Source organism: Lepidochelys olivacea (assembly GCF_965140295.1).
Source record: "Lepidochelys olivacea isolate rLepOli2 genome assembly, chromosome: 9".
NCBI lineage: Eukaryota > Metazoa > Chordata > Testudines > Cheloniidae > Lepidochelys > Lepidochelys olivacea.
This window is the reverse complement of record NC_140419.1, coordinates 73,914,477-73,942,239: the sequence shown is the minus strand read 5'-3', so window position 1 is coordinate 73,942,239 and position 27,763 is coordinate 73,914,477. Positions and strand designations below refer to the sequence as shown.

Here is a 27,763-nt window from a genome sequence, read left to right as displayed (position 1 = left end):
TTATCAAGCAAGTTAAGGTAAAAACAGAGACTATTCGTGCATTTTCTTTTTCAAATTTGTAGACCTATTTATGTCAGGCAGATGTTGACATGGTACGTTAAAGTGAAAATTCACTTAGCTTGCAAGCAATATCAAATAGGCTATTTAAAAAAGAAACTAGTATTACATCTGACAAGTTAGTTTCCATAACTGTAACTCAGTCCAAGGCGGGATTGCAGAATGGGTTGGCATATCCACACTAGCTTAAATCTAGCTAGTAGAGGTAAAAATAGCCATGAAGATACAGCAGCACAGGTTTCAGTGTGGGCTGTACAGGCATGATGGGAACCTTAAGTATGTACTCATGTTGCTAGCCTACGCTGAAGCCTGTCCTATAGCAGTGAAGACGCAGTTTTTGGCCATGTTAGCTAGATTAAAGCAAGCACTGCAGCACAGGTTGGCACACCAATCACACCCTAAGAGTCTGATTCCTCAATTCTGGCTGAGAACTCCTGTATTAGAGACCACACTGTGGAATGAAGTGATTTGAGAATTAGCTAGTCAGGCTAGAAATTTACCTAGGTCAAATGATGAGATTTTAGGAAGAAACCTCTCTCTGGAAAGAAAATGAGTGCTACAGTCAATTCCCAAGAGGTTAGCTCTTGCTAACATCCTGCTTGTTTAAGTACAAGAGCCATTAGATTATTTTTGGAAGAGCACCTGAAACAAAGAACATTTGTCAAATGCCTCAGTGGCAAACAGACACAAACTACTCAGAGAATAAGGAAGATTCCTCTTGATCTTCAATCTGGGCACGTACAAGTTCTCTTTTAGCATCACAGAGAAGGAAGAAACTCATCTTTCTATACAATTACCAAAAAGTGGTTAAGAAACGTACAAAAAACATTTGTCTTACTGTTAACTGAGCCCCTATGTGACATCTTTCATCACTCCCCCTAACTGCTATTAATAGGTTATGAAAGATCTAAGATATGACAAAGCATCTTCACAAAACTAAAGAACCCCTTATTGGCCTTTCTAGTGCAAAGTACTCACTCAATCTACACCAATGATTTTCAACCTGTGGTCTGCGAACAGCTGGGGGTTTAAGTCTAAGATTTCCAAAGGGGTCCACACCTCCATTCAAAATTTTTTTTTTTTAGGGATCCACAACTGAAAAAAGGTTGAAATCACCGGTCTGCACAATTGTCTCCAGCATAATAGTAAAACAGGTACGATATACTGCTGATTGTTTAGCATGCTGTTATCCTCACAGTCGTGCTGGCTGTTTTGGTGATCTCATTATAAGAAACAGTGCTACCATTTCCTTTCAAGTCTTGGTAACTCATTTACTTTGTGCAGTTTGTATGTATATGTCAATTTATTTATAAAGTGGAGCTCTTGGAGAGAGCACTGTGGCTTCTGTCGCTTTATTTGGGGGGGGAGGGGAAGGTCATCTGATCTGTTGATGTAGCATATTTATGTACTTTGGAGGAGAGGTAGGGTGTTTTCTTATAGGAGTACCACCCCACCCTCCTTCTAAGAGAAGCATTATTGTGGGACAGTATTTAAAAAAGAACCTACCTGCTCTAGACACTTTGTAAAGCTTGCTTTTGTCAAATAATTAAGAGTTTACTCATCTTACAAACAGCTTTGTGAAACAAAGAATTTGAACAATCACATAGTTAAAGTGAAAGGTAATGGAGAAATAGACTGTGCTGTCTGTGCAAAAAGATATGGCCAGTACAACAACAGAGAATGGGGCAACATGGTCTTGTGCATAAAATGGGAGTTGAGATCAGCCATCTCTTCCTAGCTGTGCCATGGACTTCCTGGACGACCCTGAGCAACAGACTTTTCTCCAAATGTAACTGGGTGCAATAAGAGTGACACAGAATTTGGGGTCTTTTCTTGTATTCAAGGTTTTAGATAAAAGGAAATCAAGTAGCAGCTATGGATCCACAATGCTTGAACCACAATTCTTGAGCCACACTGTTTAGAAGAAAGAGATGCTGGCAGGGCCTTCTCTCATGGGGACATGACCTTTAGAATTAACTCCAAACCCTTGGTCTAAATGAGCCCCAAACCACTGAACTTTAGCAAATGCTGAAAGGCCATCTTGATCCACATGCTTTTGTAGAAGGAAGGGTGTTCCAGTGTCTGTAATGTGTACATTGAGGACTGAGATTTGCTGCTCATGCCCTCCCCCAACTTAGTCTGATTGTAGGGCAGAGGTATCTATAGACTATGTCTGATTGAGGTGTGGGAAGAGAGCTAGCTCAGAAATAAAAGAAAGTGCACCAACAATCATGCTCACCGTAAATAAGGTAGGTTGCAGAGGAGATTCAGAAAGGACTGAAAGAGTGTAAAAGGAAAGGAAAATATACAATTATGCTTCTCAATTTCTTAAGCCTGATGGAGAATGCATGTAAGTAGTGATTGCATTCTTACACAAAACCCAAAGCATTTGGGACAGTTTTTTCAGTGATTTGATGCTGTGGCTCTGCACAAAGTGCAATTCTTCATTTTTTTTCAAAAATACGGAAAGCACAGAACAAATAAAAAATGATAGTCTCTCAAGTTAGTCACAAATCTGGGTAACCTGTGTAACTTTTTCAGTGCCTGTTGGATAAAATGCAGTGTCACAAGGGGGCAGTCTTGCAGAAGTTCTTGCAGCTACAAGTAGTATCTAGTCTGTAGTTGCCAAGTAGGGGGCAAGTGAAAGAAAGTGGATAGCAAACATTGTTAAAAAGCAAATGTATTAAGATACTTGAAGTCATAAGGATAAAATTTTGAACAGATTTCCATATTAAAATAAGGATATTTTTACATTTCCTGATAACCCATGCATACCAACTGCCTTATCTATTTGATGTGTAATTTTATTTGTTACTTTAAAACATCGTGTAAAATAAACTGGCATTTGATTCCAACATATTAAGAATTACTGAAACATTACAATTTCAAGTTTATTTAGAATTAAAGAAAAAAGCTACTACATATAATTTCTACTAATATCTGCTAATGTTAGAGGGTACTAGAGTCAGGGACACTTAAAGAGCAAAATGTCAAGTAAAAAGTGATTGTATTTGTACCTCATCAAACATGAAAAAAGTGAAAGGGCATTGTCTGTTTTCCAAATTAATGCATCAAAATTCCCAAATAGGACTTTAACTACAGTAATATTAAATAACAGATTTAGTCCAAAGATATTACCTCACCCACCTTGTCACCCTGATTGAAAGCAGAGCATTATGGAAAGTTTTAATATTTAGGATCTCTTATTGTTCAATGTACACTTCCTCTAGAGAGCTCCTGCAAGAACTGAATGAATGGGAAGATTTTAGGATTTGCTAGGTAGGTTAGATAAAGCTAAAACTTAGCTAAAATGGTTATGCTCTCCGATATCTATAGTACTTACTCAAAATCACAATGTACTGTAAGTAGATTGAAGTTTGAGTTAGTTTGTGCACTGTTATGACTGGGTTTGGGTGAAACCTAACTGAAACTAGTGGACATAAAAGTCACCATGAGATTCATATCTCTACAAAATAATTAAGCTCCTTTATGGGATTAGAAAGCTGAAACAATAGAAGCCACCAGCTAAAACACAGGCCACATGCAAGAATCTAATCCAGAGTGGAGTGATATCAATGAATGCAAACCCAGGGTGGCTGGATATTGTTAAAATTGAGGTATGCATGCATGTACAAATGAGACAAGCTATAGAAACAGACAGAGAAGGCAAAATGGAAGCACCTAAAACAGTCAAGAGGAAGACTTGTAGCATGGCCCTGAGAAAAATTTAAGAGAACTTTGAGAGAGAGAGAGAGAGAGAGAGAGAGAGAGAGAGAGAGAGAGTTGGCTGGAAAGAGGCTTGGAACTGCGAGGAAAGAAACTACTCCTGCAGTTTAACTCCTCCTGTGTTAAGGGAAACAGGACTTTGTACGATCTTTGTAAATAGACACGACTGGACTTAAATACCTGACTCATCATCAGTTTCTCCCCCTAATGGAAACAACCTGCTAGATCCTGAATTTTGGCTAACTACTTGGTTCAAAAGGAGTAAGTGTTCAGGAAGAAAACCAGGAAACAGACAACTGTGTGACATATATGAAAGTGGTGATCTCACTTCCAATTTTAAGTTCTGATATTGAGCAGCCCTATTCCTTTTAGTATAAATCAATATAAATAGGCACACGTGACTAAACTGGAGCGGTTATTTCCTATGGATTAGCTGGCTTCACAACACTTCAGTAGATAATCCCAACAGGAATTTAAAAGCAATAAAGCAGTAACTGTGCATATCCATTTGCTAAAATAGTTCAAATGCCCCCTTGTTCTAAGTGAATGCCCTCTTTAAAAAGCTTTGAATGGACGGTCATGAATTACATAAGCCTTGGTTATAGAAAAATGCATTATCTGCATTAAAATTGAAGTGTTTGTCTTGGCTACGTGACAACTTTCAGAGGCAGGATCTGATAACTACACCAAAACCATGGCAATCTGTCCAGAAATAAATTATACCAACAACTGGGATTACAGAGTTTATTTGTGTGTATACATTAATATACATATACACCCCTCACCCACCCTCCTTATCACACACAGGATACAGAATGAGCATAAAGAGCTATGTTCCCACAGGACCCCCAAAAGCAGATGTGGACTGTGTTCTTAGCTCTGCCACAGCTTGTCTATATGGTGGTTTTATCTGCATCAGAGGAGTATAAGATTTTTAATCCGTGGTAAAGTTGCACACTAACTGGCCCGTGCAAACCCTGCTGGAGCACACTAAAAGTCTTACAGTGAGCATTAACGTAGTCCGGTTTCAAGCTACGTAAGCATATAAAATAGTTCTGATATTCTGTAAAATACTGATAACACTTTTCTTCACTGCGGTGATGTGAGGCATAATTCATTAGTATCAATAAAGTGCTTTGAGGTTCTCACTTGGAATATTCCATGTAAGTGCAAATTAGTATTTTTTTAATCCATTAATGACACTGAAATGGAACAGAACACTTCTTACAAACAGATACAATGAATTCAGACTATATCCATGATGGGTGAAGTCTATAAAAGCTCATTTAATAAAGTATACCTATTATGTGGCTGTATAGTCTCATTTATACTCCTAAAAGAGAATTCAGTATTACTGAAAACTAAGGTACTGACATTAAATATAAAACAGTACTATCTTATTTTAAGATATACCTCAGATGTCTTTTTTGATAATGTGTACTATAATCAACAGTTATAATACTGAGATTACCAGATGTTTAGTTTAGGAGCAATGGTGCAAGTGGAATCCATTTCTTACTGGTACGGGGGGCGGCAAGGGGGGACACTGTGACCTCCTCATGTGATCCTCCACAGGATTCCTCCCCGCCCCGCCCCCAACCCGAAGCCCCCATGCTCTCGCCACACCCTGCCCATGATCCACACACCCCTTACCTTGTGGGGGCTGGAGGGAGAAGGACTCTGTCCTCCCGCTGCGCCGGAGACTTCGGAACTGCAGCGATGAAAGGAGCAGAACGTGGGGCTGCTGGGTGGCCCTACGCCAGCAGCTCCTCTGTCGTGGCTCTACTGCCCCAGCCCTTCCACACAGCTGGGTCCATCTGGGGTCTGTACAGCAGCCCCGCCAGAGGACAGGGGTGGAGGCGGGGCTGGGGCGGTACAGGCACACGGAGGAGTTGCCAGCATGGGGCCACCCAGCAGCCCCACATTCTGCTCCACCTGTGTCTTTCAGGTACGCCATACCAGCTATAAATATGCTGGTATGGCATACTGGACCAGACTGCCCTACTTGCACTGCTGTTTAAGAGTTATCTATTTTAAATAAAATGTTCCAGTTTTGTCCATGTATAAAAATGAGATGCATGGTAGTTCTGTTTTTCTGACTTTAATATTTATTAAATATGTACTACCCAAAGAGTACTAGGCACTTCCTAAGTTATTTGTTATGTATGAATGTTTTCACAAAAAATAGAATACTAGAAACCTGACAAGAGAGAGAAAAAAAGTCATTATAGTTCCTTACCTGGTTTTCCTTAATCCAGGACAATAATCCTGAAAAGCTAAAACTGGCCCAGTTTCCTCCATAGTAACTTCTCCTGCAATGAAAAAAAAAAAAACAAAAAAAAAAACACCTTGGTTGAAAAAACTAAAAATATAGCTACTGGATACCTATAATACTGCTTATGGGACTCTACAGAACTTCAGGAAAATTATTTTTTATACACAGAATTACATATTCTATATTCTGAACCAAAAGAACCAAATTTCTGCTGATTTGTCACTACTCACTGAATGCTTTCCAGTATATTTGCTCTTTCCCACTTGAAATGGAGGTTGTCAATTTACTAATTTCAGCACAAAAGTCAGTTAATAGTTGTGCTTTTTTCCTTTTAAGTAGCTGGTCCTCTGGCTTCCCTTTTTAAGTTTTTCCTATTGACACTTCTCTAAACAACACACTAACGAGTGAGCTTTTCCATTATATGGATAAGAGATTAAGTAAAACTTAAATATTACTTTTATGGGAAGGAAGCAAGAAAGCAAACATAATATAAACATACTGATAAAATGAAAGGATTCTACCACACCTAGAAAAAACAAAGAGATGCTACCTCACAGGATTGAACACTAATACCAATTATCTAAAGTATGTTGGGACTTTTCAAAAGTGATCAAAGCCAGAATGTGTTCTTCAATGGACTGGTAAATTTACATGATAAATTAAAGACTCATGTTTGGGAAGAAAGATAGGGTTTAAGCTTAGAATATTGCCAAAGTTGTTAAATCAAGCAAAGGGAAAACTATTACCTATACAAACCTGAAGTCTGTTTCTTTAATTGCACTTCACAAAAGAAATGAATATTTTTTTTTTTGCCATGTTGGAGTATTTTAAAAATTTCTGTAACAGAAGCTTAAAAACACTGAGTAATAATTATTTAAACTTTTCAGAAAGATAAGAAAAAAAGGCAGGTTGCATTTTGCACCAGATGGGAAAAAAATCATAATTCCTCCTTGATTGAATTCAGAAATGGAAAAGTTTAAGATGAGGGTTTGAGTTCAACTCATGTTTATAGGAGGATGTTTTTCACAAGAGTTATATGTACTGACAAAGACTTCATTAGAACCAGAGGGAGATGCTCTACTCTGTTGCTTAGTTAACACATGAAAGACAGAGGTCTTCTAAACAATGTCTAATTGTTCATGACTAGAAACTGACCTACAAAATTCCTTCAGTTACTTCAGGGAAATAGTAAGGAACATAAATAGGACATTTTCCCTCAAGATAACAGAAAATCCTGCTATCAGTGAATTAAAGTTGCCCTCATTTAACAGAATCTAAAGTTTAAGATTTTATGGCCCAAGTGGACTAGGTCTTTTCTCTAAGAGACCTCACAGTGCTGTACAATTCCTCCACCACGGTTTTCATTTTAACTAGAGGAAAGAGCTGCAGTGCTGTCACCATTAGCACTCATTAGGAAAGCCAACACATCTGTAAAAGGGAGCAAATATTTTATTTGCCTCACTGGGGTATAGAGAGAATTCATAATCATAGAAAGCTTTAAAAAAGTGAAAACTTAAGTGTATTTATTATTATCTGGAATCAATAGAATATAAGCGTGAAAGATGCTTACTTGATTCAGTCCGTCAAAAAGCAGTTTGACTCAGATCTCAGCCCTTTATCAAGTTATCAATCAAGTATGCCCCCCCATACACATTTCCAATGGTGCAGAGATAAACTGGTTACTTTTGTTTTGTTCTTTCCTGAGATACCAGAGAAACAAATACCTGAAAATGATTTAATCAGCCTCTTCTGGGATTATAAAAAAAATGTAGCCACCAAGATTTATTTTGCCAAGGGAACCTGCCACCTTAGCTGTAAGTTTCCCTGAATATGGAATGCAGTCTGGCTGTCAGAACAAGCAAGGGCAGCGGTCACAAGAAATGTGCAAAACAAACCCACCTATGTAAAACTGAGTAAGACTGGCCTTCCTAAATTTGAAACTATTCTAACTTTATGCGTCCTTTATTTTAAATACATTTTCAGCAAGAACTACTAGCAGTATTAACATGCTGTGATAAAATGATGGGACATTCTGTGAAAAATTGACAGCAGTGGTCTAATCTTTCTCAGTAGGGTACACCTTTGACACATCTAAAACTAAGATAAAGCTTCCTCTTTTTATTGCCAGTACTGTGCCTTTTATTTTAATCAAAAGTCTCTATAATGGTCTCTTATGTCCCAAACAATGTTTACAGGAGCGTACGATTTCTTTAAGTATGCATGCCACTATTTCTAAATGAATCACAATAGTCTTGTCCTCTGATATGCCTTTCCCAAGATCCTATCACCTGAAGTCGGGATCTTTTCTAAAAGCATGAATATGCTCCTTTCAGAATTTATAATACATCTATGTATGACTTGCATTATGTGACAGTAGAAACCTGTCAATTCTTCACTCAAAATACTCTGAAAAGAATGTTGTCCAGATACAGGTAGGGATGTAATTTCAGCTGTGACAAAGATAGCAAAATTCTTGATAAAAACCCACGAAGAAGTAGACAGTCTGAAAGGAAGAGCATTAACTATCAGGATTTTAATAAATTTAAAAAATGGTCATATCAGATAGAGATATTCATGTATTATTTTGTAGAGCAATCAAAATTAGGAAATTCTCTGGGATTAGTTTCAGAGTAACAGCCGTGTTAGTCTGTATTCGCAAAAAGAAAAGGAGTACTTGTGGCACCTTAGAGACTAACCAATTTATTTGAGCATGAGCTTTCGTGAGCTACAGCTCACTTCATCGGATGCATGCATGTATGCATGCATGTATACATGTATACAGCATGCAAGCTGTAGCTCACGAAAGCTCATGCTCAAATAAATTGGTTAGTCTCTAAGGTGCCACAAGTACTCCTTTTCTTTCTGGGATTAGTGTTGATCGCTCAATGCCAGAGGTCCAATCCTGTGTAGTACACTACTCTTAAATTCTCAAGGACTAGAATCTTCCCCTTTTACAGCTGTCCTAGCAGTCTACAAAAAAAGATGGATTGATAATGGGGAAGTCTGTACAGTATTGGAATAAGTTGAATTATCTTCTGGATATGGACCTGAAACATTACATATATACTACCTGCTTGTTTCAATATATATTTTGTTGTTACAGATTTAATTTTCTAAATCAAAACTGAAGACCGGAATAACTTTACTTCTAGAAGCAATTTCATCTGTTGTCTGAATGCCATTTGCTCACAGCTCCTGCTATGGAATCTGGAATTCTGGGTAAAGCCTTCAAGTAGTCAAACGAAATTTCTGTCTGAGGCTAAGGGAAAAATCTGAACAAAAGTCTGGTCTTCAAACTCTTGAATTTGAAGCCATGATTACTAGTAGAAAAACCCAGAATATCTTCTTTAAATAATAGGTGATCAAGCCTGGCAAAGGAATGCTTTGGCTCTGGAAAGGGTTTGAACTCTCATCTGCTAAACCATGTATAGGATATTTTCTTGGTCTGCCAACTACCATTTTATCTAGGGTCTCTATGAACAGTTTTAACAAATCCCAGACCAAAGACACCCCCCAACCTGAAGCAAATACTCACATGCAACCGCACACCACACAACAAAAACACTAACCCAGGAACCTATCCTTGCAACAAAGCCCGTTGCCAACTGTGTCCACATATCTATTCAGGGGACACCATCATAGGACGTAATCACATCAGCCACACTATCAGAGGCTTGTTCACCTGCACATCTACCAATGTGATATATGCCATCATGTGTCAGCAATGCCCCTCTGCCATGTACATTGGCCAAACCGGACAGTCTCTACGTAAAAGAATAAATGGACACACATCAGACGTCAATAATTATAACATTAAAAAACCAGTTGGAGAACACTTCAATCTCACTGGTCACTTGATTACAGACCTAAAAGTTGCAATATTACAACAAAAAAACTTCAAAAAACAGACTCCAACAAGAGACTAATGAATTGGAATTAATTTACAAATTGGACACCATTAAATTAGGCTTGCATAAAGATGGGAATGGATGGGTCATTACACAAAGTAAAACTATTTCTCCATGCTTATTTCCCCCCCCCCACACACACACACACCTTCTTGTCAACTGTTGGAAATGGGCCATCCTGATTATCACTACAAAAGGTTTTTTTCTCCTGCTGATAATAGCTCACCTTAATTGATCACTCTCGTTCTAGTGTGTATGGCAACACCCATTTTTTCATGTTGTGTGTGCGCGCGCGCATCTTCCTACTGTATTTTCCACTGCGTGCATCTGATGAAGTGGGTTTTAGCCCACGAAAGCTTATGCTCAAATAAATTTGTTAGTCTCTAAGGTGCCACAAGTACTCCTCGTTCTTTTTGCTGATACAGACTAACACAGCTACCACTCTGAAACCTGCCACTGAGAATGTAAATGATTTCCTGCTGATCAGCTTTCACCAAGCAGCATCATTCCAGGAGATGGATCAACTCAAGAAACTCAAAGCACCTATGAATGCACGCAATACAAAAGCAGCAGCAGGTAACATCTTTGGTAGAAGATATCTCTGTTAGGCTGGCTGCCTTTCTGAATGTCATGCCACAATAGCTGAGGTAAAATAAGTCAAAGCTGCTGATGTCTGAAGAGAAGCTGCTGATGCTTCATGATTTCTCCTGAGAGCCTGTATGTGACTATCCTTTATTTGACTTCTCAGGGAAAAAAAGTCTCCTTCCATTAAAATAGTTGTCTTTTGCAAGGGAAGCTACTGCCACATTGATTTTAAGGAGCTGATTATAAAATGACTTATTTCATGTATTACCTGTTGAAACTCTTGTGTTTATTAGTTCCCATTCTGCCATAGTTACATGCTCCAAAACACAGTTAAATAGAACAGACTCCTCCTTGGTTCCCAGAACCACTCATCATTAACCAGAACCACTCATCATTTCTTTTGGTAAAATTCTTGCCATTTAGTCTTAATTATCAAGGTTAAAAAGATATTTGAATTAAATCTTTTGACCCAGAGAACAAATTTCCTCACTTTTCTTGGAGAGGAATCAAAAGACCAATGCATTACTGAAGAGTCCTTTTGCCTCTCTGGTTTACTATTAAATATTTATTAGCTTCATAACATCACATAAGTGAAAGGGTAAAGAGGAAGGATGGGAGTTAAACACAAATAATGTAAGTTGTATTATAAAAAACTTACCCGTTCTGATAAATTTAGATAAAGAGGCAGGACAAACTGTAGAGATTCAGATGGCAGAAGTGTACAGGGGCCTACCACACTTCGGGTGGTCATATAAAATAGGAATTTTAAGGAGAGGGGATACTGAGTTCTTGACACTTGGAGCAAGGAGAAAAGTGAATCAAGATGAAAGCAGGAGGCGGAGACAGAAGTGCAACAACATGTGAAAAGAGGACAGCGTAAATTGCGGCATGGAGAAATCTGATGGGAAATACAATGAACATAAGAACAACCATACTGGGTCAGACCAAAGGTCCATCTAGCCCAGTATCCGGTCTTCTGACAGTGGCCAATGCCAGGTGCCCTACAGGGAATGAACAGAACAGGTAATCATCAAGTGATCCATATCTTGTCACCCATTCCCAGCTTCTAGCAAACAGAGCCTAGGGAGACCATGCCTAGCAGAATTCCAAGGCAGAGCATTAGGTGTGAGGTTGAAAGGTTTAAATTTTATGTGGAAAGATTCAGGAAATCAGTGAATGATCACGTCACACACCTTTCACCCTCACACTGGCAGGAAAGAACTTTAGGTGCAGAATGTTGGATGAGTTGAAAAAAGGAGAGGTGACAGTACAGGAGTCTAAAAAGAGGAATGTTACAGGTGAAAGAATTAGAGCATGAAGCAGGATTTTAAGCATTGGGGATAGAGGGGAAGGGGTAGATTTTAGAAATATAACAGAGAAGCAACAAGATTTGGCATAAGCTCAGATGTGAAGAATCAGAGTTCTCAAGTTTTGTGCTTAAAAAGGAAGGATGGTTTTCAAAAGTACTGCAGAAAATAGGGAGAAAAATTCATTTTCTGTTACTGACGGGGTTGGATTAAACTTCTTTAAAAGTAGGGGGTGTATCGGGTGCCATTCATTTAAGAGTTGCAAGAAGCCCTTATGCTCCTTTATAGGATAAAAGAGCTAAAATAATATGGCCCTTCACCTCCAAAACAGGTGCATGTTGCCATCTGAAACAAAGGCACATGCAAGGCACAGGTATAGAGGTTTTGCTGGCTATTGTTTTGTGTAGGTTTGTACAACTCAGAGAAAGAGCAGAAAAAACAGAGAAGCCAGGAGAGTGGGCAGCAAGAAACCTGTAAGCCAGAGGAGGATTTGTAGCATGACCTTGTAAAAAAGTTGAGACACAACTTTTGGGTCAAGTACTGCCTGGAAAGGGGCTTGGAAGTGTTAACAAAGAAACTGTCACCTGCTGTTTGAATCCTCCTGTGTTCAGGGAAACAGGACTTATATATATATATTTTAAAGAAACAATATTTCATCAAAGTATCTATTATAACTTCCTCTTAACAAAACAACCAGCAGGGCATCAAACTTCAGCTAAACACGTGGGTCAAAAACAGATAACTTATTTAGTTTAAGAAACATGCAGGAAGACATATCAGAGAGATAAGATAAGACCTAAGTCTGGACAGAGGGGCAAACAAAGGAGAAGGAAACTAATGTAATATATTGAGGAAGGTGGAGTTTCTGCGCGTGCTTGACTGACACTTATACTTTTGAGAAACAAGGTGGGTGAGGTAATATCTTTTACTGGACCAACTTCTCTTGGTGAAAGAAACAAGCTTTTGAGCTACACATCATTTATTGTTAAGGCAGAGGTAGAGAAGACAGCACCTTAAGAGTTCAGAGCATAGTCTAATATTTCTCTTTGCTCTGTAAAAAAGAGACGCCCTCCAAAAAGAATTTAAAGTAACTAATACTGCTAATATGCACAGAGTCACTAGAACAAACAAAATAGGAGCATTTGAGATGATTATCACAGTCCCTTTACAAAGGTAGAACATTTTTGGTATGTTCCTTTACCTATCCTTGACTGACAGCTTTAGAACTGCCTCTAAATCTCAACAGGAAGAGCAGCAGCATCTTATCTCTTACTCCAGCCTCTTACTCCACTTTTTCATGTTCTCTGTATGTATAAATATATCTTCTTACTACATGTTCCATTCTATGCATCCGATGAATTGGGTTGTAGCCTATGAAAGCTTATGCTCAAAGAAATCTGTTAGTCTCTAAGGTGTCACAAGTACTCCTGTTCTTTTTATCTCCAGTGTGTGTGAAGTGGTGCAAACGAATATTAAAAAGCTGAAATTTTAGACAACCCTTTCTGTGAAAGACAAGGGAGAAATTTAAATTGAATCTTCATTCCAGAAACAGAAACAAAGCTAGTTTGAAGAAAGTTTCCCCCTCAAGACTTCTATCTCCACCATCCACCCCAACATGCTCAAAAATTAAACATAAAATAAGTAGTACAGTAAAAATAGAACACAGCACATGCTAAGAAAAAAAGTCCCATATGCATGAACATTTATTGTGGGAGATACATTCAGTTCACAAAGTAATCAACTTTTAGTCTTGATATACCTCTCTTTAGCAACTTCAAGTTTAAACTAAATGCCGATCTCCTCATTTTGAATTGCAAATTACTTTTCTAAATCACTTAACATCTATCCTTGAAATTTCACATGTCAACAGCTCATTAATATCTACAGTAAATGTAGCTCTCTGAAAAGAGCCACAGATTTTACATTTATTGAGACAGATAGCTGGCACACAGAAATAGGGCTCCTTCAATTACACTTTGGCAGAAGCTAACTTGAGTTTAAAATCTGTCTACAGGAATTTATGGCAACACTGCAATGACGTGACTATTTTGAATAAGATTAGCTGCCATTGATGGTGATGCTTGGACAGTGTTTATAAATCAACAGAGGCGAGTATTTAGGATTTTATAATAGTCCACTTCAGAACCATCTACCATTATCACCTATGCAATATAGTATGATCAATACAAACAGTGGTTGGAGATTAAAAGTGGTACAGTGATCAACACATGGTAACGAATGCAAGCAACACACACAAAATACTTCAAAATTTTACTTACACCTATTCCATATTTTATATCTAACTTCTTTAAACATTTGCAGAGAAAGGCAGACAGACATTCATCATAATAGTGTAGATGATACAAATAAGCATTTCAGTAGGCTCAAATTCCCATCTTTAGAAATAATTTAATCCATAATCCTCAAAGCATTAACCCAAGATACAAAATACAACATTTTGAACATAGCAGATTTGAATAAGATTAAATAATTTGTAAATTCATCTAGAAATGAAGATCATAGAATATTGCACCAGAATAAAATAAGAATATTCCTATTATTTCAAGTCAGAAAAAATCTTGAAAAGTTTAGCAGAACTATAACTACTCCCAAATAAAATCTATAATGCCCTTGACAATGGCTTTTTACAGTAGTACTTAATTTAAGATTAAATAGCAGATGACCATTGTAAAATTTGCCTATTAATTTTTTTTGACAGTATAAATATGTCAGATTCTCCTTTCCCCCAATATATGAATTCTAGTTTATGATGCATTGTGATCTGGCAAGCCTTTAGCTTGTACAAGATTTGGAAAATCTACTCCACAGCAGAAGAGTATCATTAGATGTGGAAATTCTCATTTTCATCATTAAAATGAAAGCAAAATCATGTATGAATGTAACTGAACAATTAAGGAAACAGTAATAAAAATATGCATTCCACAGATCTAATTGCTGCCTACTTATGTGAGATTGTAGGCTGTATTTGCAGGTCTTTTACCATTACCAAAAAGACATGGATACTCTAAATCGAAGCTACAGTAGCCAGCTATTATTACATAGCTTAATAGACCCCTGTATACTAAAGTAGGAGAAATAAGGTGAGAAGCAATTACCAAATTCAACAAAGAACCGAATAGTAAATTCAGAATATTGTGTTTCTGTGGGAGGTGAAATCTAAAGTCCAAAATTAACTGATCATAATTTAGTAATTCTAGGTCTTAAAAGGTGCTTATTAATGGTCAAGTTTATTTTTTTAAAATACATAACATATTCCCCTACAAATTTAGCATTTTACTATTCTTCAAACATTGCATTTTTCCATGCTTCAAGTACTGTTTGTAATTAACATGGCTCCTGTTTAAAGTATTTATGGATGCCTCATGCACAGTAACGAGATTTGCAGGATTCAGCACCTCTTAGGATTCTACCCGCTCTTTGCTGGCGCTGTTGCAGATTCTCTACCACATACTTCTTGATGAAGTACTTCAAGATTCTTAAAGAAAAAGATATTTTCTATCTACAGGACATTCTCCACTCAACTCAGTTTCAGAATTACATTAAACTTGGAGCCTGAAGTATTGAACTGTGATGTCCTATAATCTTATAATGTAAAACACTTTTGGATTAACCAATTTCGGGACTGGCCAGTTCCCAGAGTTTTTGGGATACCCTAGGGGATGGTCTCTGGTCACCGTAACAAGGGCCAGGTTGATGCACATCACCTCCCACTGCTGAACAACCCTATTCTGTTCATGAACTGTCCCATCTCCCCTCACTGCACGGTATGGTCCCCTTTTGCTGCTACTGACTGAGGCAAGTTTTGTGCATCTCCATGTGGCATGTTTAATAAACTATTTTTGAATATTTTCATATAATTTGCATATGACCATACATTTCAGTTTATGGACAATACACACTTCCTCAACTAGCTATGGGCAGGGGGGAGGATGAGGACAGGGAGCTCTACAAGCTTGGCAGCTACATGGCTAGGGCAGGAAGGGAGGAAAATAAGCATCTAAGAGTGCTGGATTAGGTGGAGGTGCTGGCAGATGTCTGGGACTGCTAAATTAGGGGAGTGCTGGAAGGTCTCTCAGGTAACTGGGAAGGCTCAAATACCTCAACGTTGCCTGGGGTAGTTGGATGGAGAGCTGGGATGTCTGAGGATCTGAAATAGCTGGGTGGGTGCTAGTTTTTGTCTGGGCCCTGGTAGCTGGGGAACTCGTGGATGTGAGCCCTGGTAGCTGGGGAACTCGTGGATGTGGTCTCCATGGAGGGAAAAGAACTGGAATCTGGCTGAGGTTTCAGGAAGATAGAGAGCTAGGGTATGGCTATGAAGCAGTGGGTCTTCTTGGGGGGCAGAGGTCTGGCTGCAGATACAAAGGGTCTTACTGGGGGTTGTGGTGCACAGTGTGGAGCCAGGGCATGTGCTAATACTGAGCCCACCAGCAGACCTACTCCTATGAGTTTTCACAATTTTTAGTATCGTCTTTAAACCCCAACTGCTGGAATCACATTGCATGAGAATCTCAGCTTTCATTTAAAAAACAAAACAAAACAAAAAACACGCATCTAGCCCTAATGGTTGCAGAGAAAAGTTTGCAAAATGTGAACCATATGCACTCTCAAGACGCAAAAGCTAGAAGGCAAATAAACCCAACATTCATTATTTTAAATGTGTGATTTTTAAGCCAATTTTATGATTTTTGGTGGATAGATTTATGATTTGAACTTTTGGAATTTGCAGTAGTGCTGTTCGCACTTCCCCCCCTGCTCTCACTGCGGGCTGCTATTTCGCTGCATGAATTCAGGAGCAAAGCAGTCAAAGGAGAAACAGAACTGAAATCATTTTAGTGGCACTTTTGGATGATCTCCTGTCAATGGATATCATCCTCCAGGACCTCTCTGCAGTATGCAACACTGTCAACCATGAGATACTGCTGTCTGACCAGAAAGAGGTGGTATGGATCGAGGATAATGCACTAAAACAATCCGAGTCTTTTCTAAAGGGACATACCCAATAAGTAGTGATGGGAAACTACATCTTTCCTATCAGACCCCACACTTGTGAAGTCACACAAGGATCAATTCTCTCTCCAATTCTTTTCAACATGTACGTGCAGCAACTAGATGAACTGGTCAGATGACATGGACTCGATGCCAGATAACACATAGCTCTACCTATCCTTCACCACCTACCACCTCAGTACTACCACCAAAATGGCCTACTGCTTGAATGAGATTAGCTCATGGATAAACAGCTAGGTGAAAATGAACCCAAGCAGGACAAGTGATACTGGTGGGCAGAGGATGAGCGAACACATACAACAGATGTTAGTCATAGTCATGTTGCTTAATGTACTATCGGAAGGCATTCAGAGCTTGGTATGAGAACCTATCCACTAGAAGCCTGCCTCCGCAGCAGCCTTCAGTGTCCACAGGTGGAATTAAACCTTCTAGATGAGCGAGGCTGAACTGTAGGTGGCAGGGCTACCAAATACACATCACAGTAAATTCATGACACTTGGAAGCTCTTGGACAAATGACAGCAGGGAAGAGAAAACAACAGAAGGCTGGAAACTAGGGAGGCTGTGATAAATGAAGGGGGGAAGGAGGAAGAGCTCCCTTTTATGAACCCAGCCAGCCAGTTAGCTATAAAATCCCTCTTAGTAGCTGTTCTCTACTTGCTTTACCTGTAAAGGGTTAAAAAGTCTCACTGCTATGCATAGGTAAAGGGAAGTGAGTGGGCACCTGGCCAAAAGAGCCAATGGGAAGGCTAGAACTTTTTAAAATTGAAACAAGACTCCCCTTTTGTCTGTCTGTTGTTGTTCTCGGGGAGAGGCAGACAGGGAGCAGTTATGCTGTGAGAAGCTTGGGCAGTTATGCTGTGAGAAGCTTGAAAAATTATCAGGATCATACCTAGAAACCACTCATTTAAAACCCCAGACATTTAAGTAGATCAACAAATGTTTAGGAAGATGCAATTAGGTTTATCCCTTTTATTTCTTTATGGCTTGTGGATTCCTCTGTGCTAACTCCAGGTGCTTTTGTTTCGCTTTAAGCTGGACCTCAAGAGAGCTATTCTTGATGTTTAATCCTTGTAATTTTTTTTTTTAAATCTAGCAAAAGCCTAAATCCCAGATCTATTTTTTTCTTATTAATAAAATTTACCTTTTTTAAAAACAGAATTGGATGTGTGTGTCCTAAGAGGTTTGTGCTCTTGTTTAATTAGCTGGTGACAACAGCTGATTTCCTTTGTTCTTCTTCTCAGCTCTTTCCAGGCTGGGAGGGTGGGGGAGAGGGCTTGAGGGTAACCCATGAGAAGGAATTCCCAAGTGTGCCTTCCTGGGTTCTCAAAGCGGTTTTGCACTTGGGTGGTGGCAGCATCTACCAATCCAAGGTCAGAGAAAAGCTGTAACCTTGGGAGTTTAATACAAGCCTGGATTGGCAAGTATTAATTGTTAGAGTCCTTGCGGGCCCCCACCTTCTGCACTTGGAGTGCCAGAGTGGGGAAATCAGCCTAGACAGAGACCAAGTGGAGAGTAATAAAAAAAGTGGATGAAAGGTAAGAAAAGGCAACTTGCTGTAGAGAGTTTTCAGGATAGTTTGACCAAAATTTTCCAGCTTGGGTATCTAATGGTAGTCACCTAAAATGTGACCTGGCGTTTCAGGCTGGGCACTCAACTCCCATTAAAGTCAACAACAGCAATCTGTGCTCGGCACTCTGAAAACCAAGTCACTTTAATTTAGGACCTGGTGTACACTAGGAAATTAGGTCAGTTTAACTAGGTCATTCAGAGGTGTGAAAGGTCCACAACCACGAGCGATGCAGTTAAACCGACCAACCACCACTGTAGACAATGCTAGGTCAACAGGAGGATTCTCCCCTCGACCTAGCTACCGCCCCTCGGGGAGATGGATTACTCACGCCAATGGGAGAACCCCTTCCATTAGCATAGGTAGCATCTTCACTGAAGTGCTACAGCAGCACAGATGAGACAGTGCCACTGTAGCAGTGTGTGTGTATACAGGCCCTGAGTGTCTAAATCTGGGCTCCTACATTTGTACTCAGTTCAGCAACTCATACTGGAATCCAGACACTATCTTTTGCCCCATAAGATTTGTAGCTGGGTAACGGTTCATGTTGAGATTCTCACAAAGCTCTCCCTCACCCCTGCCCCCCAAAAGCGGATTTGCAACAGTAACTTTGGCTACACGTTTTAGAATCATAGAACCAGTCCAAGTCAGAGATTGTAATCTATTTCCGCACACTTAAATGATCAATGAAGTATATCACTGGAGTAACTTACGAGTCAACATGTAGAACCCTCTGGCCACTTCTTGAGCATGCAGATGCAATGATAGATTCTGGCAAACCTATAAAATAATTTTATTAACAGTTAACAGTTTATAAAGTACATGCACTAAATAGAATAAGGGTTACTAGGTCAGTGCCGTACAGTTTAGCCAAAAAGATTCACATCTTTTTAGATTAAGCCTTTACACATTCATGCTAAAATATCAAATACAAAATTTTAGAGTCAATAAGAGGTTTTTTTAATATTATCCTAAGGAACTTACAGAACATAGCCACAGAATTTATTTATTTATTTTTAGATTACACAGCATTTTGTCTTTGTAAATGCTATTAGCGTCTCTTTGTGGAATCTTGTCACCAGCCTCTCTCTTAGATGTTTTGATATCAGCATTTCCTATGTGATACTGCCTGAAGATTTATGGGATGCTCAGAAGCATCTACCTCACTGATACAAACACTGATATATTTGAAAATAAAGTTATTTTTACTATACTTCAGCCCAGAAATCAAAGTTGATAAATGGCAGTAGAGTTCTACTAAATACCCTGCCTACATGAGACGCCACTTACGGCAGATTAGGTAGATGTTTAAAATAGGACTGGTTTCAGAGTAGCAGCCGTGTTAGTCTGTATTCGCAAAAAGAAAAGGAGGACTTGTGGCACCTTAGAGACTAACCAATTTATTAGAGCATAAGCTTTCGTGAGCTACAGCTCACTTCCTCAGATGCATATCGTGGAAACTGCAGCAGGCTTTATATATACACAGAGAATATGAAACAATACCTATTCCCACCCCACTGTCCTGCTGGTAATAGCTTATCTAAAGTGATTTCCAGCACAAATCCAGGTTTTCTCACCCTCCACCCCCCCACACAAATTCACTCTCCTGCTGGGTGGGAATAGGTATTGTTTCATATTCTCTGTGTATATATAAAGCCTGCTGCAGTTTCCACGATATGCATCTGAGGAAGTGAGCTGTAGCTCACGAAAGCTTATGCTCTAATAAATTGGTTAGTCTCTAAGGTGCCACAAGTCCTCCTTTTCTTTTTGCGGTTGTCACTTTGGATGGGCTATCACCAGCAGGAGAGTGAATTTGTGTGGGGGGGTGGAGGGTGAGAAAACCTGGATTTGTGCTGGAAATCACTTTAGATAAGCTATTACCAGCAGGACAGTGGGGTGGGAATAGGTATTGTTTCATATTCTCTGTGTATATATAAAGCCTGCTGCAGTTTCCACGATATGCATCTGAGGAAGTGAGCTGTAGCTCACGAAAGCTTATGCTCTAATAAATTGGTTAGTCTCTAAGGTGCCACAAGTCCTCCTTTTCTTTTTAAAATAGGACTATGCATGTTCTCTAGACTCTACTCCCCATTCAGCAGGTACTCTGTACGTAGCTAGATTCCTTTGAGCACCCAAGTCAGCACTAATTGAAATGAATGGGGCAGTTCACACCTCTTACAGCTATTCTTCCAGGTTTTTCAAAAGCAGGAAGATGTAATTGCAACAGTTAGCTTCAAAAATAAACTGAGGCCATGTCTTCACTAGCAATGTTAAAGTGCTGCGGCAGCAGCGCTTTAATGTGGCTGTGTAGTCATGGCACCAGTGCCGGCAGTCCCCACACCAGCGCAGCTCTCCCAGCGCTAAAAAAAAAAACATTATACCACACACACACACACACCCCCATGAGGGGAATAGCTCCCAGCGCTAGTGCATGGTCTACACTGCCACTTTACTGCGCTGTAACTTGCAGTGCTCGGGGGTGTGTTTTTCACACCCCTGAGTGAGAAAGTTGCAGTGTAGACAAGACCTGAGTGCATCTCAGCCATAATAGCTATAGACTTAAAAATTAAAGTTAAAGCTTTGGAGAGCAAAGTGGTAGCACAAAAGACACTGGTATACCATACTGCCAATACCAGCCCAATCAAACTCTTTCAAATATTTTGATTGCCTAGTTACAGGGGACGCAATAAGAATGGGTGACAGTAAATCTTAGGAATCATGACCTGACTTCTGTTAGAGCTGCCTAAACTATATATTCAGCTAGAGAGAGAAACTAAGGAGAACTATAGGTTCTCTATCTTCTCTGTTTCCTCAGGCACAATACCACTTCTACTCTTACTAAAGGACACAGTAAGGTTTCTTCATCTTGCCAACCTGATAATTCACTTCAAATACATCATGTAGCATCTTAAAAGGTTCTAAGGACACGTAGTTACTAACTTTAAAAGTGTGCTAAGAAAATTAACATCAGTCCTCCTTGAACTCGTGTGAGGAACTCTCATGTCTACACTACAAAATTAAGTTGACTTAAGAAGTTAGCTGTAGCTCACGAAAGCTTATGCTCAAATAAATTGGTTAGTCTCTAAGGTGCCACAAGTACTCCTTTTCTTTTTGCAAATACAGACTAACATGGCTGTTACTCTGAAACCTGTCATTAAGAAGTTAGATCGATCTGCAGCCACCACAGTAATTAAATAGGCTCTTTGTGTCCACACTGTATTCCTTCTGTTGTCTGTGCACATCCTCACCAGGAGTGCCTGCACTGACTTAAGCTGGACACTGTAAGGCACTGACAATCCTGGGGCACGAGGGCTCCAGCTGTCAAAGGCAGCAACAAATGATGTAAGCATCACAATGTCTGTACGGATGCTACGTCAACCTAACTACATTGATCTAAGCACTATGCCTCTTGGGGAGGTGGAGTTATTAGGTCAGTATAGCAGGTGAGTTAAATCCGCAGGAAGAACTCTACAAGAGGCTCCCCGTATATAGTGGGGTTGCGTTCTTGAAAAAGGTAATGGATACCAAAACGACAAACTGGGGAATTTTTCCCTATAAGGGATAATGTAATAAGGGGAGGATACGTTCACCACACTCACTTATGACAATGCTCTTTTCACCTACAGTGTACCTTTTTATAATGAGAGATTATATAGTACACATTTTAAACATAAAACATTGAATAAAATAATGTAGAACCTGTGACGTTATAGGATTAAAATATGACCATGTAGATCATTGTTGCTACAACTGTTATATAATTGCAACAAATATTGTACAAAGGTTGTCAAGTAAGGTGTCTATGGAAAGGTTAGGATTTGTTGAATATGATTATGCTATTTGTATGCATGTATCATTTTTGTATTTGAAGTTATGAATATTGGCTCTAAACCTGGATTTCAAATGTTTGCTCCTGGGCTAACACTCACAAGCTAGCTAGCCAGCACATCTTGGAAGGACTATTCAAATTGAGTGGCCCATCAAAAGAACATTTAACTCACAATGGAAGACTCTTTATCTCGGGGGAACACCCTGCACCCTCACTTTCATCCTTATAATATGATTGTGTGGTATCCAATACAAAGTTTGTCATGTCCGGTGTCTTTGGAAGGCTCATGATGCACTGAACATTGTTATAATAATGTTGAAGGTTGTAATTTACTGTATATAGTTATGAGGCTGAAAATGTGTCCTCTAGGCTTAAAACAAGCCCAGGCAAAACTTTCCAGGAACAGAGGGGCAGTTCACACCTCATCAGCACATGTATGGGACAAACCCAGCCCAGCCCAGCCTCACAAGGCAGCAACGAAGGAGCTCTTGGACTCCTGAGAGAGTCACCCCTCTTCCCTTATCAGTCAGGGACTACAAGGAGGTAATGCTCACCTGACCCTGACGGGGGGCGGGAGGGAGGGCAAAACCAAGAGGGAAGAACATGATAAAAGGGAAGAGACATTTGCCTTGCTCTGCCTTTCTCCTCCACCTCCATCTACAGACATCACCACCAAGCAACTGAAGCGACCTGGGATATTCTATCTATCTATTACCCAAGATCCATAAACCTGGAAATCCTGGGCGCCCCATCATCTCAGGCATTGGCACCCTGACAGCAGGATTGTCTGGCTACGTAGACTCCCTCCTCAGGCCCTATGCTACCAGCGCTCCCAGCTACCTTCGAGACACCACTGACTTCCTGAGGAAACTTCAATCCATCGGTGATCTTCCTGATAACACCATCCTGGCCACTATGGATGTAGAAGCCCTCTACACCAACATTCCACACAAAGATGGACTACAAGCCGTCAAGAACACTATCCCCGATAATGTCACGGCTAACCTGGTGGCTGAACTTTGTGACTTTGTCCTTACCCATAACTATTTTACATTTGGGGACAATGTATACCTTCAGATCAGCAGGACTGCTATGGGTACCCGCATGGTACCACAGTATGCCAACATTTTTATGGCCGATTTAGAACAACGCTTCCTCAGCTCTCGTCCCCTAAAGCCCTTACTCTACTTGCGCTATATTGATGACATCATCATCTGGACCCATGGAAAAGCAGCCCTTGAGGAATTCCACCATGATTTCAACAACTTCCATCCCACCATCAACCTCAGCCTGGTCCAGTCCACACAAGAGATCCACTTCCTGCACACTACAGTGCTAATACACAATGGTCACATAACCACCACCCTATACCGGAAACCTACTGACCGCTATTCCTACCTACATGCCTCCAGCTTTCACCCTGACCACACCACACGATCCATCGTCTGCAGCCAAGCTCTGCGATACAACCGCATTTGCTCCAACCCCTCAGACAGAGACAAACACCTACAAGATCTCTGTCAAGCTTTCTTACAACTACAATACCCACCTGCGGAAGGGAAGAAACAGATTGATAGAGCCAGAAGAGTTCCCAGAAGTCACCTACTATGGGACAGGCCTAACAAAGAAAATAACAGAACGCCACTAGCTGTCACCTTCAGCCCCCAACTAAAACCCCTCCAACACATTATTAAGGATCTACAACCTATCCTAAAGGATGACCCAACACTCTCACAAATCTTGGGAGACAGGCCAGTCCTTGCCTACAGACAGCCCCGCAACCTGAAGCAAATACTCACCAACAACCACATACCACAAAACAGAACCACTAACCCAGGAACTTATCCTTGCAACAAAGCCCGTTGCCAACTGTGCCCACATATCTATTCAGGGGACACCATCACAGGGCCTAATAACATCAGCCACACTATCAGAGGCTCGTTCGCCTGCACATCCACCAATGTGATATATGCCATCATGTGCCAGCAATGCCCCTCTGCCATTTACATTGGTCAAACTGGACAGTCTCTACATAAAACAATAAATGGACACAAATCAGATGTCAAGAATTATAACATTCATAAACCAGTCGGAGAACACTTCAATCTCTCTGGTCACGCAATCAGACATGAAGGTCGCTATCTTAAAACAAAAAAACTTCAAATCCAGACTCCAGTGAGAAACTGCTGAATTGGAATTCATTTGCAAATTGGACACTATTAATTTAGGCTTAAATAGAGACTGGGAGTGACTAAGTCATTATGCAAGGTAGCCTATTTCCCCTTGTTTTTTCCTACCACACCCCCCCCAGACGTTCTGGTTAAACTTGGATTTAAACTTGGAGAGTGGTCAGTTTGGATGAGCTATTGCCAGCAGGAGAGTGAGTTTGTGTGTGTATGGGGGGGGGGGGGTGAGAAAACCTGGATTTGTGCTGGAAATGGCCCAACTTGATGATTACTTTAGATAAGCTATTACCAGCAGGACAGTGGGGTGGGAGGAGGTATTGTTTCATGATCTCTGTGTGTATATAATATCTGCTGCAGTTTCCACGGTATGCATCCGATGAAGTGAGCTGTAGCTCACGAAAGCTCATGCTCAAATAAATTGGTTAGTCTCTAAGGTGCCACAAGTACTCCTTTTCTTTAAGTTTTTAAGGGCACTGAAAGCGTTAAGATCATCTTAGAATGTATTTTGCTTTTATTTCATTTGGCCAAATCCAACTTCTTGTGCTTTGACTTATAATCACTTAAAATTTCTTTGTAGTTAATAAATTCTAAATTCTACCTGAAACAGTGCTTTTGGTTTGAAGCATGTCAGAACCTGCCCTTGGGATAACAAGCCTGGTGCATATCAATTTCTTTGTTAAATTGACACACTCATATAAGCTTGCAACATCCAGCGGGCATAACTGGACACTGCAAGATGGAGGTTCCTAGGGCTGTGTCTTGGACCAAAGATATTGGCTAGTGTCATTTGGTTGCACAATCCAAGCAGCTGACTTGCTAGAGGCTGTGCATGAACAGCTCAGGAGTGCGGGTTCTCACAGCAGATCAGGGTAAGGCTGGCTCTCAGAATTGAGGTGTAGTGGAGTAACCTAGCAGTGGAGTGGTGCAGATAACACCAGGGGAACGTCACACATACCTACCCTGAAGGGACTTTCTTGTGAATGTACTGTTTGAGATATAGATAATGATTTTCTGCTGTGACTAGGCGAATTCATGCATGGACATATGACTTGCCCATGTAACTCCAAACTCCATCTTTTTCCTGCAATTTTCCACTAGCTGTGCTGAGGGCTTTGTTTGAAAACAGTGAATTTCCCTCCACATGGCAGAAGCTATAAAAGGCCCTGGAAACATCTCTATTTTGCTTCTTTCCTGTTCAAACCTCTGGACTATGGACTTATATTAATGGGAGCATTCTAACCAAGGGACTGAGGTCCTTCCAATTATTAGGAAGCAACCAGAGACTTATCAAGCCAGCAGTTTATTCCATCACTGCAACCCTGAACCAAGAACTTTGCAATTACTGTATGTATTTGATTCTTTAACCAATTTTAACTTCCACCTTTCTTTTTTGTAAATAAAGCTTTAGATTTTAGATCTGAAGGATTGGCATCAGTGTGTTTTTGGGTAAGATCTGACTTATATATTGACCTGGGTGTGTGGCTGGTCCTCTGGGATCAGAAGAACCTTTTGTTTGATGAGATTGGTTTCAAGGAACAACTCATCTTTAAATCCAGTGTTTTTGGTGGTGATACAAGGACTGGAATATCTACAGAAACTGCTTACCTGACTTCTTGTTAGCCAATGTGGTGAGACTGAAGTTTACTTTGTGCTGGTACAGCTTATGGAGGAATAACAACTAGTTTGGGGTGTGTTTGCACTCTCTCAGCAGTTTGTCCTGAATTTGGTATTGTCAGTTGTGACCCACATAGGCACGGTTACAGAACCCTACTAACACCATCCAAACACATAGAACATTTTAATACAATAAATACAGTGTCAATTACACTAAACTTAGGTATGGGTGGTGGCTGGGTTTTCTTCGGCTGGGTTTTCGGTTTCAGAAGTCTTAAAGGATTTTGACATCTGCTCTCCTGCATGAATCTTTGAACTATAGATCTCCCTGTAGCAAGCCATTGTACCAAGAGCCCTGGAGACTTTGGCAAACGGTTCACAAAATGGATCCCCACTCTGTATGATTTCCGTTATCTCATCCAGCAATCCAAAGAAATGGGAGAGATTCTTTGTCATCAGACTCCTGGCTTCCAGCCCTACATCATCATCATGATCATCCTTGCTTTCTTCAGATATCCTGTCAGCTGCTCAGCATGAGACTCCAACAACTCCTGTACATCCTCCTCCTCCTCGAAGCCAACATCCTTCGCCAACTTGACATTTTCTTGCTCGGGAGCAGGAACAGCATCAAATCCCATGAAGCTGTGGACAGTATCTGGCCATGCACAGTGCCAAATGCTGTTCATCCATTGCAAAGTGACCTCTTCCCACTACGCAACAATGTTTTCCACACCATTCAAGATGTTGTAGGACTTCCAAAACTCCTTTACAATGGGCTTTCCTTCACCTGCCATCTCCTTAATCAGCATAGAGAATGTCCTCTATAGGTAATAAGCCTTGAATATGGTCAGCGGATGCAAGTACAGTACTGTACAATAGAGGAACGTGTTCCAATTCACGTCAGTCCCGATCCGTGCAAACAACGGATATGCAGATCAGGACCAACGTAAATTGGAACATGTTCCCCTATTGATGAGTGATGGATATCTGTAACAACGGATAAGGGGGAGATGTATACCGGGGACTCCCTGTAGAGCGAAGACGCTTACACAGTTAGGTAGACGTAAGGCAGTTTGTCGACTTAACTCTGTAGTATAGACTAGGTCTCAGACTATCAAGTGATCATTTGTTTAGCTCAAACCCTAGGAAAAACTGAAGACTTGTACTAATTAAAAAAATGCTAAAATATTAAGTATGTTTAAAAATGTTTTGCCTAGTCCTGGTTAACCCTAGAACCCAAGACTAGATAACACCAGGAGGATCCAGACATCAAATGCCATATTCTAATGTCTTGAACTCAAGAAAGTCCACACTTAAAATCTACACTCAAACACCATGGCTATGCCAACCTAACCCTCAATATAGAAGCAGCTAAATCAACAGGAGAATGCTTCCGTTGACCTAGCTACTTTCGCTCAGGAAGGTGGTGCTCCTACACCAATGGAAAAACCTCTTTCGTCACTGCAGGCTGCATCCACATTATGGGGTGGTGTCATAGCTATGCCACTATACTCCCCAAAGTGTAGCCATGGCCTCACGTTCTTATTTAGGGCTCGTTCACATTAAAGTCAACAAATTATTTGCCAGAATAAAAACTGCTGGATTTAGAATGCAAACTCAATTGCTTCCTTTCCCCTGGGTCCTAAGACTTTGATCGGAACAACTCTTCTACCCAGCTC

General features: G+C 40.2%; 1 protein-coding gene across 1 annotated transcript in view; it reads right to left on the bottom strand.

Moving 5' to 3' along the window:
- The window catches only part of CHM (CHM Rab escort protein), a 144,815-nt gene that overhangs the window by 97,092 nt on the left and 19,960 nt on the right, over window positions 1-27,763 (bottom strand). Inside the window, exons 2-3 of the mRNA XM_084638216.1 lie at window positions 19,169-19,235; window positions 6,023-6,095 (exon numbers count right to left, since the gene is read on the bottom strand). Of these exons, the coding sequence (XP_084494342.1) occupies window positions 6,023-6,095; window positions 19,169-19,235 (140 nt within the window). The remainder of the gene's footprint in view (window positions 1-6,022; window positions 6,096-19,168; window positions 19,236-27,763) is intronic.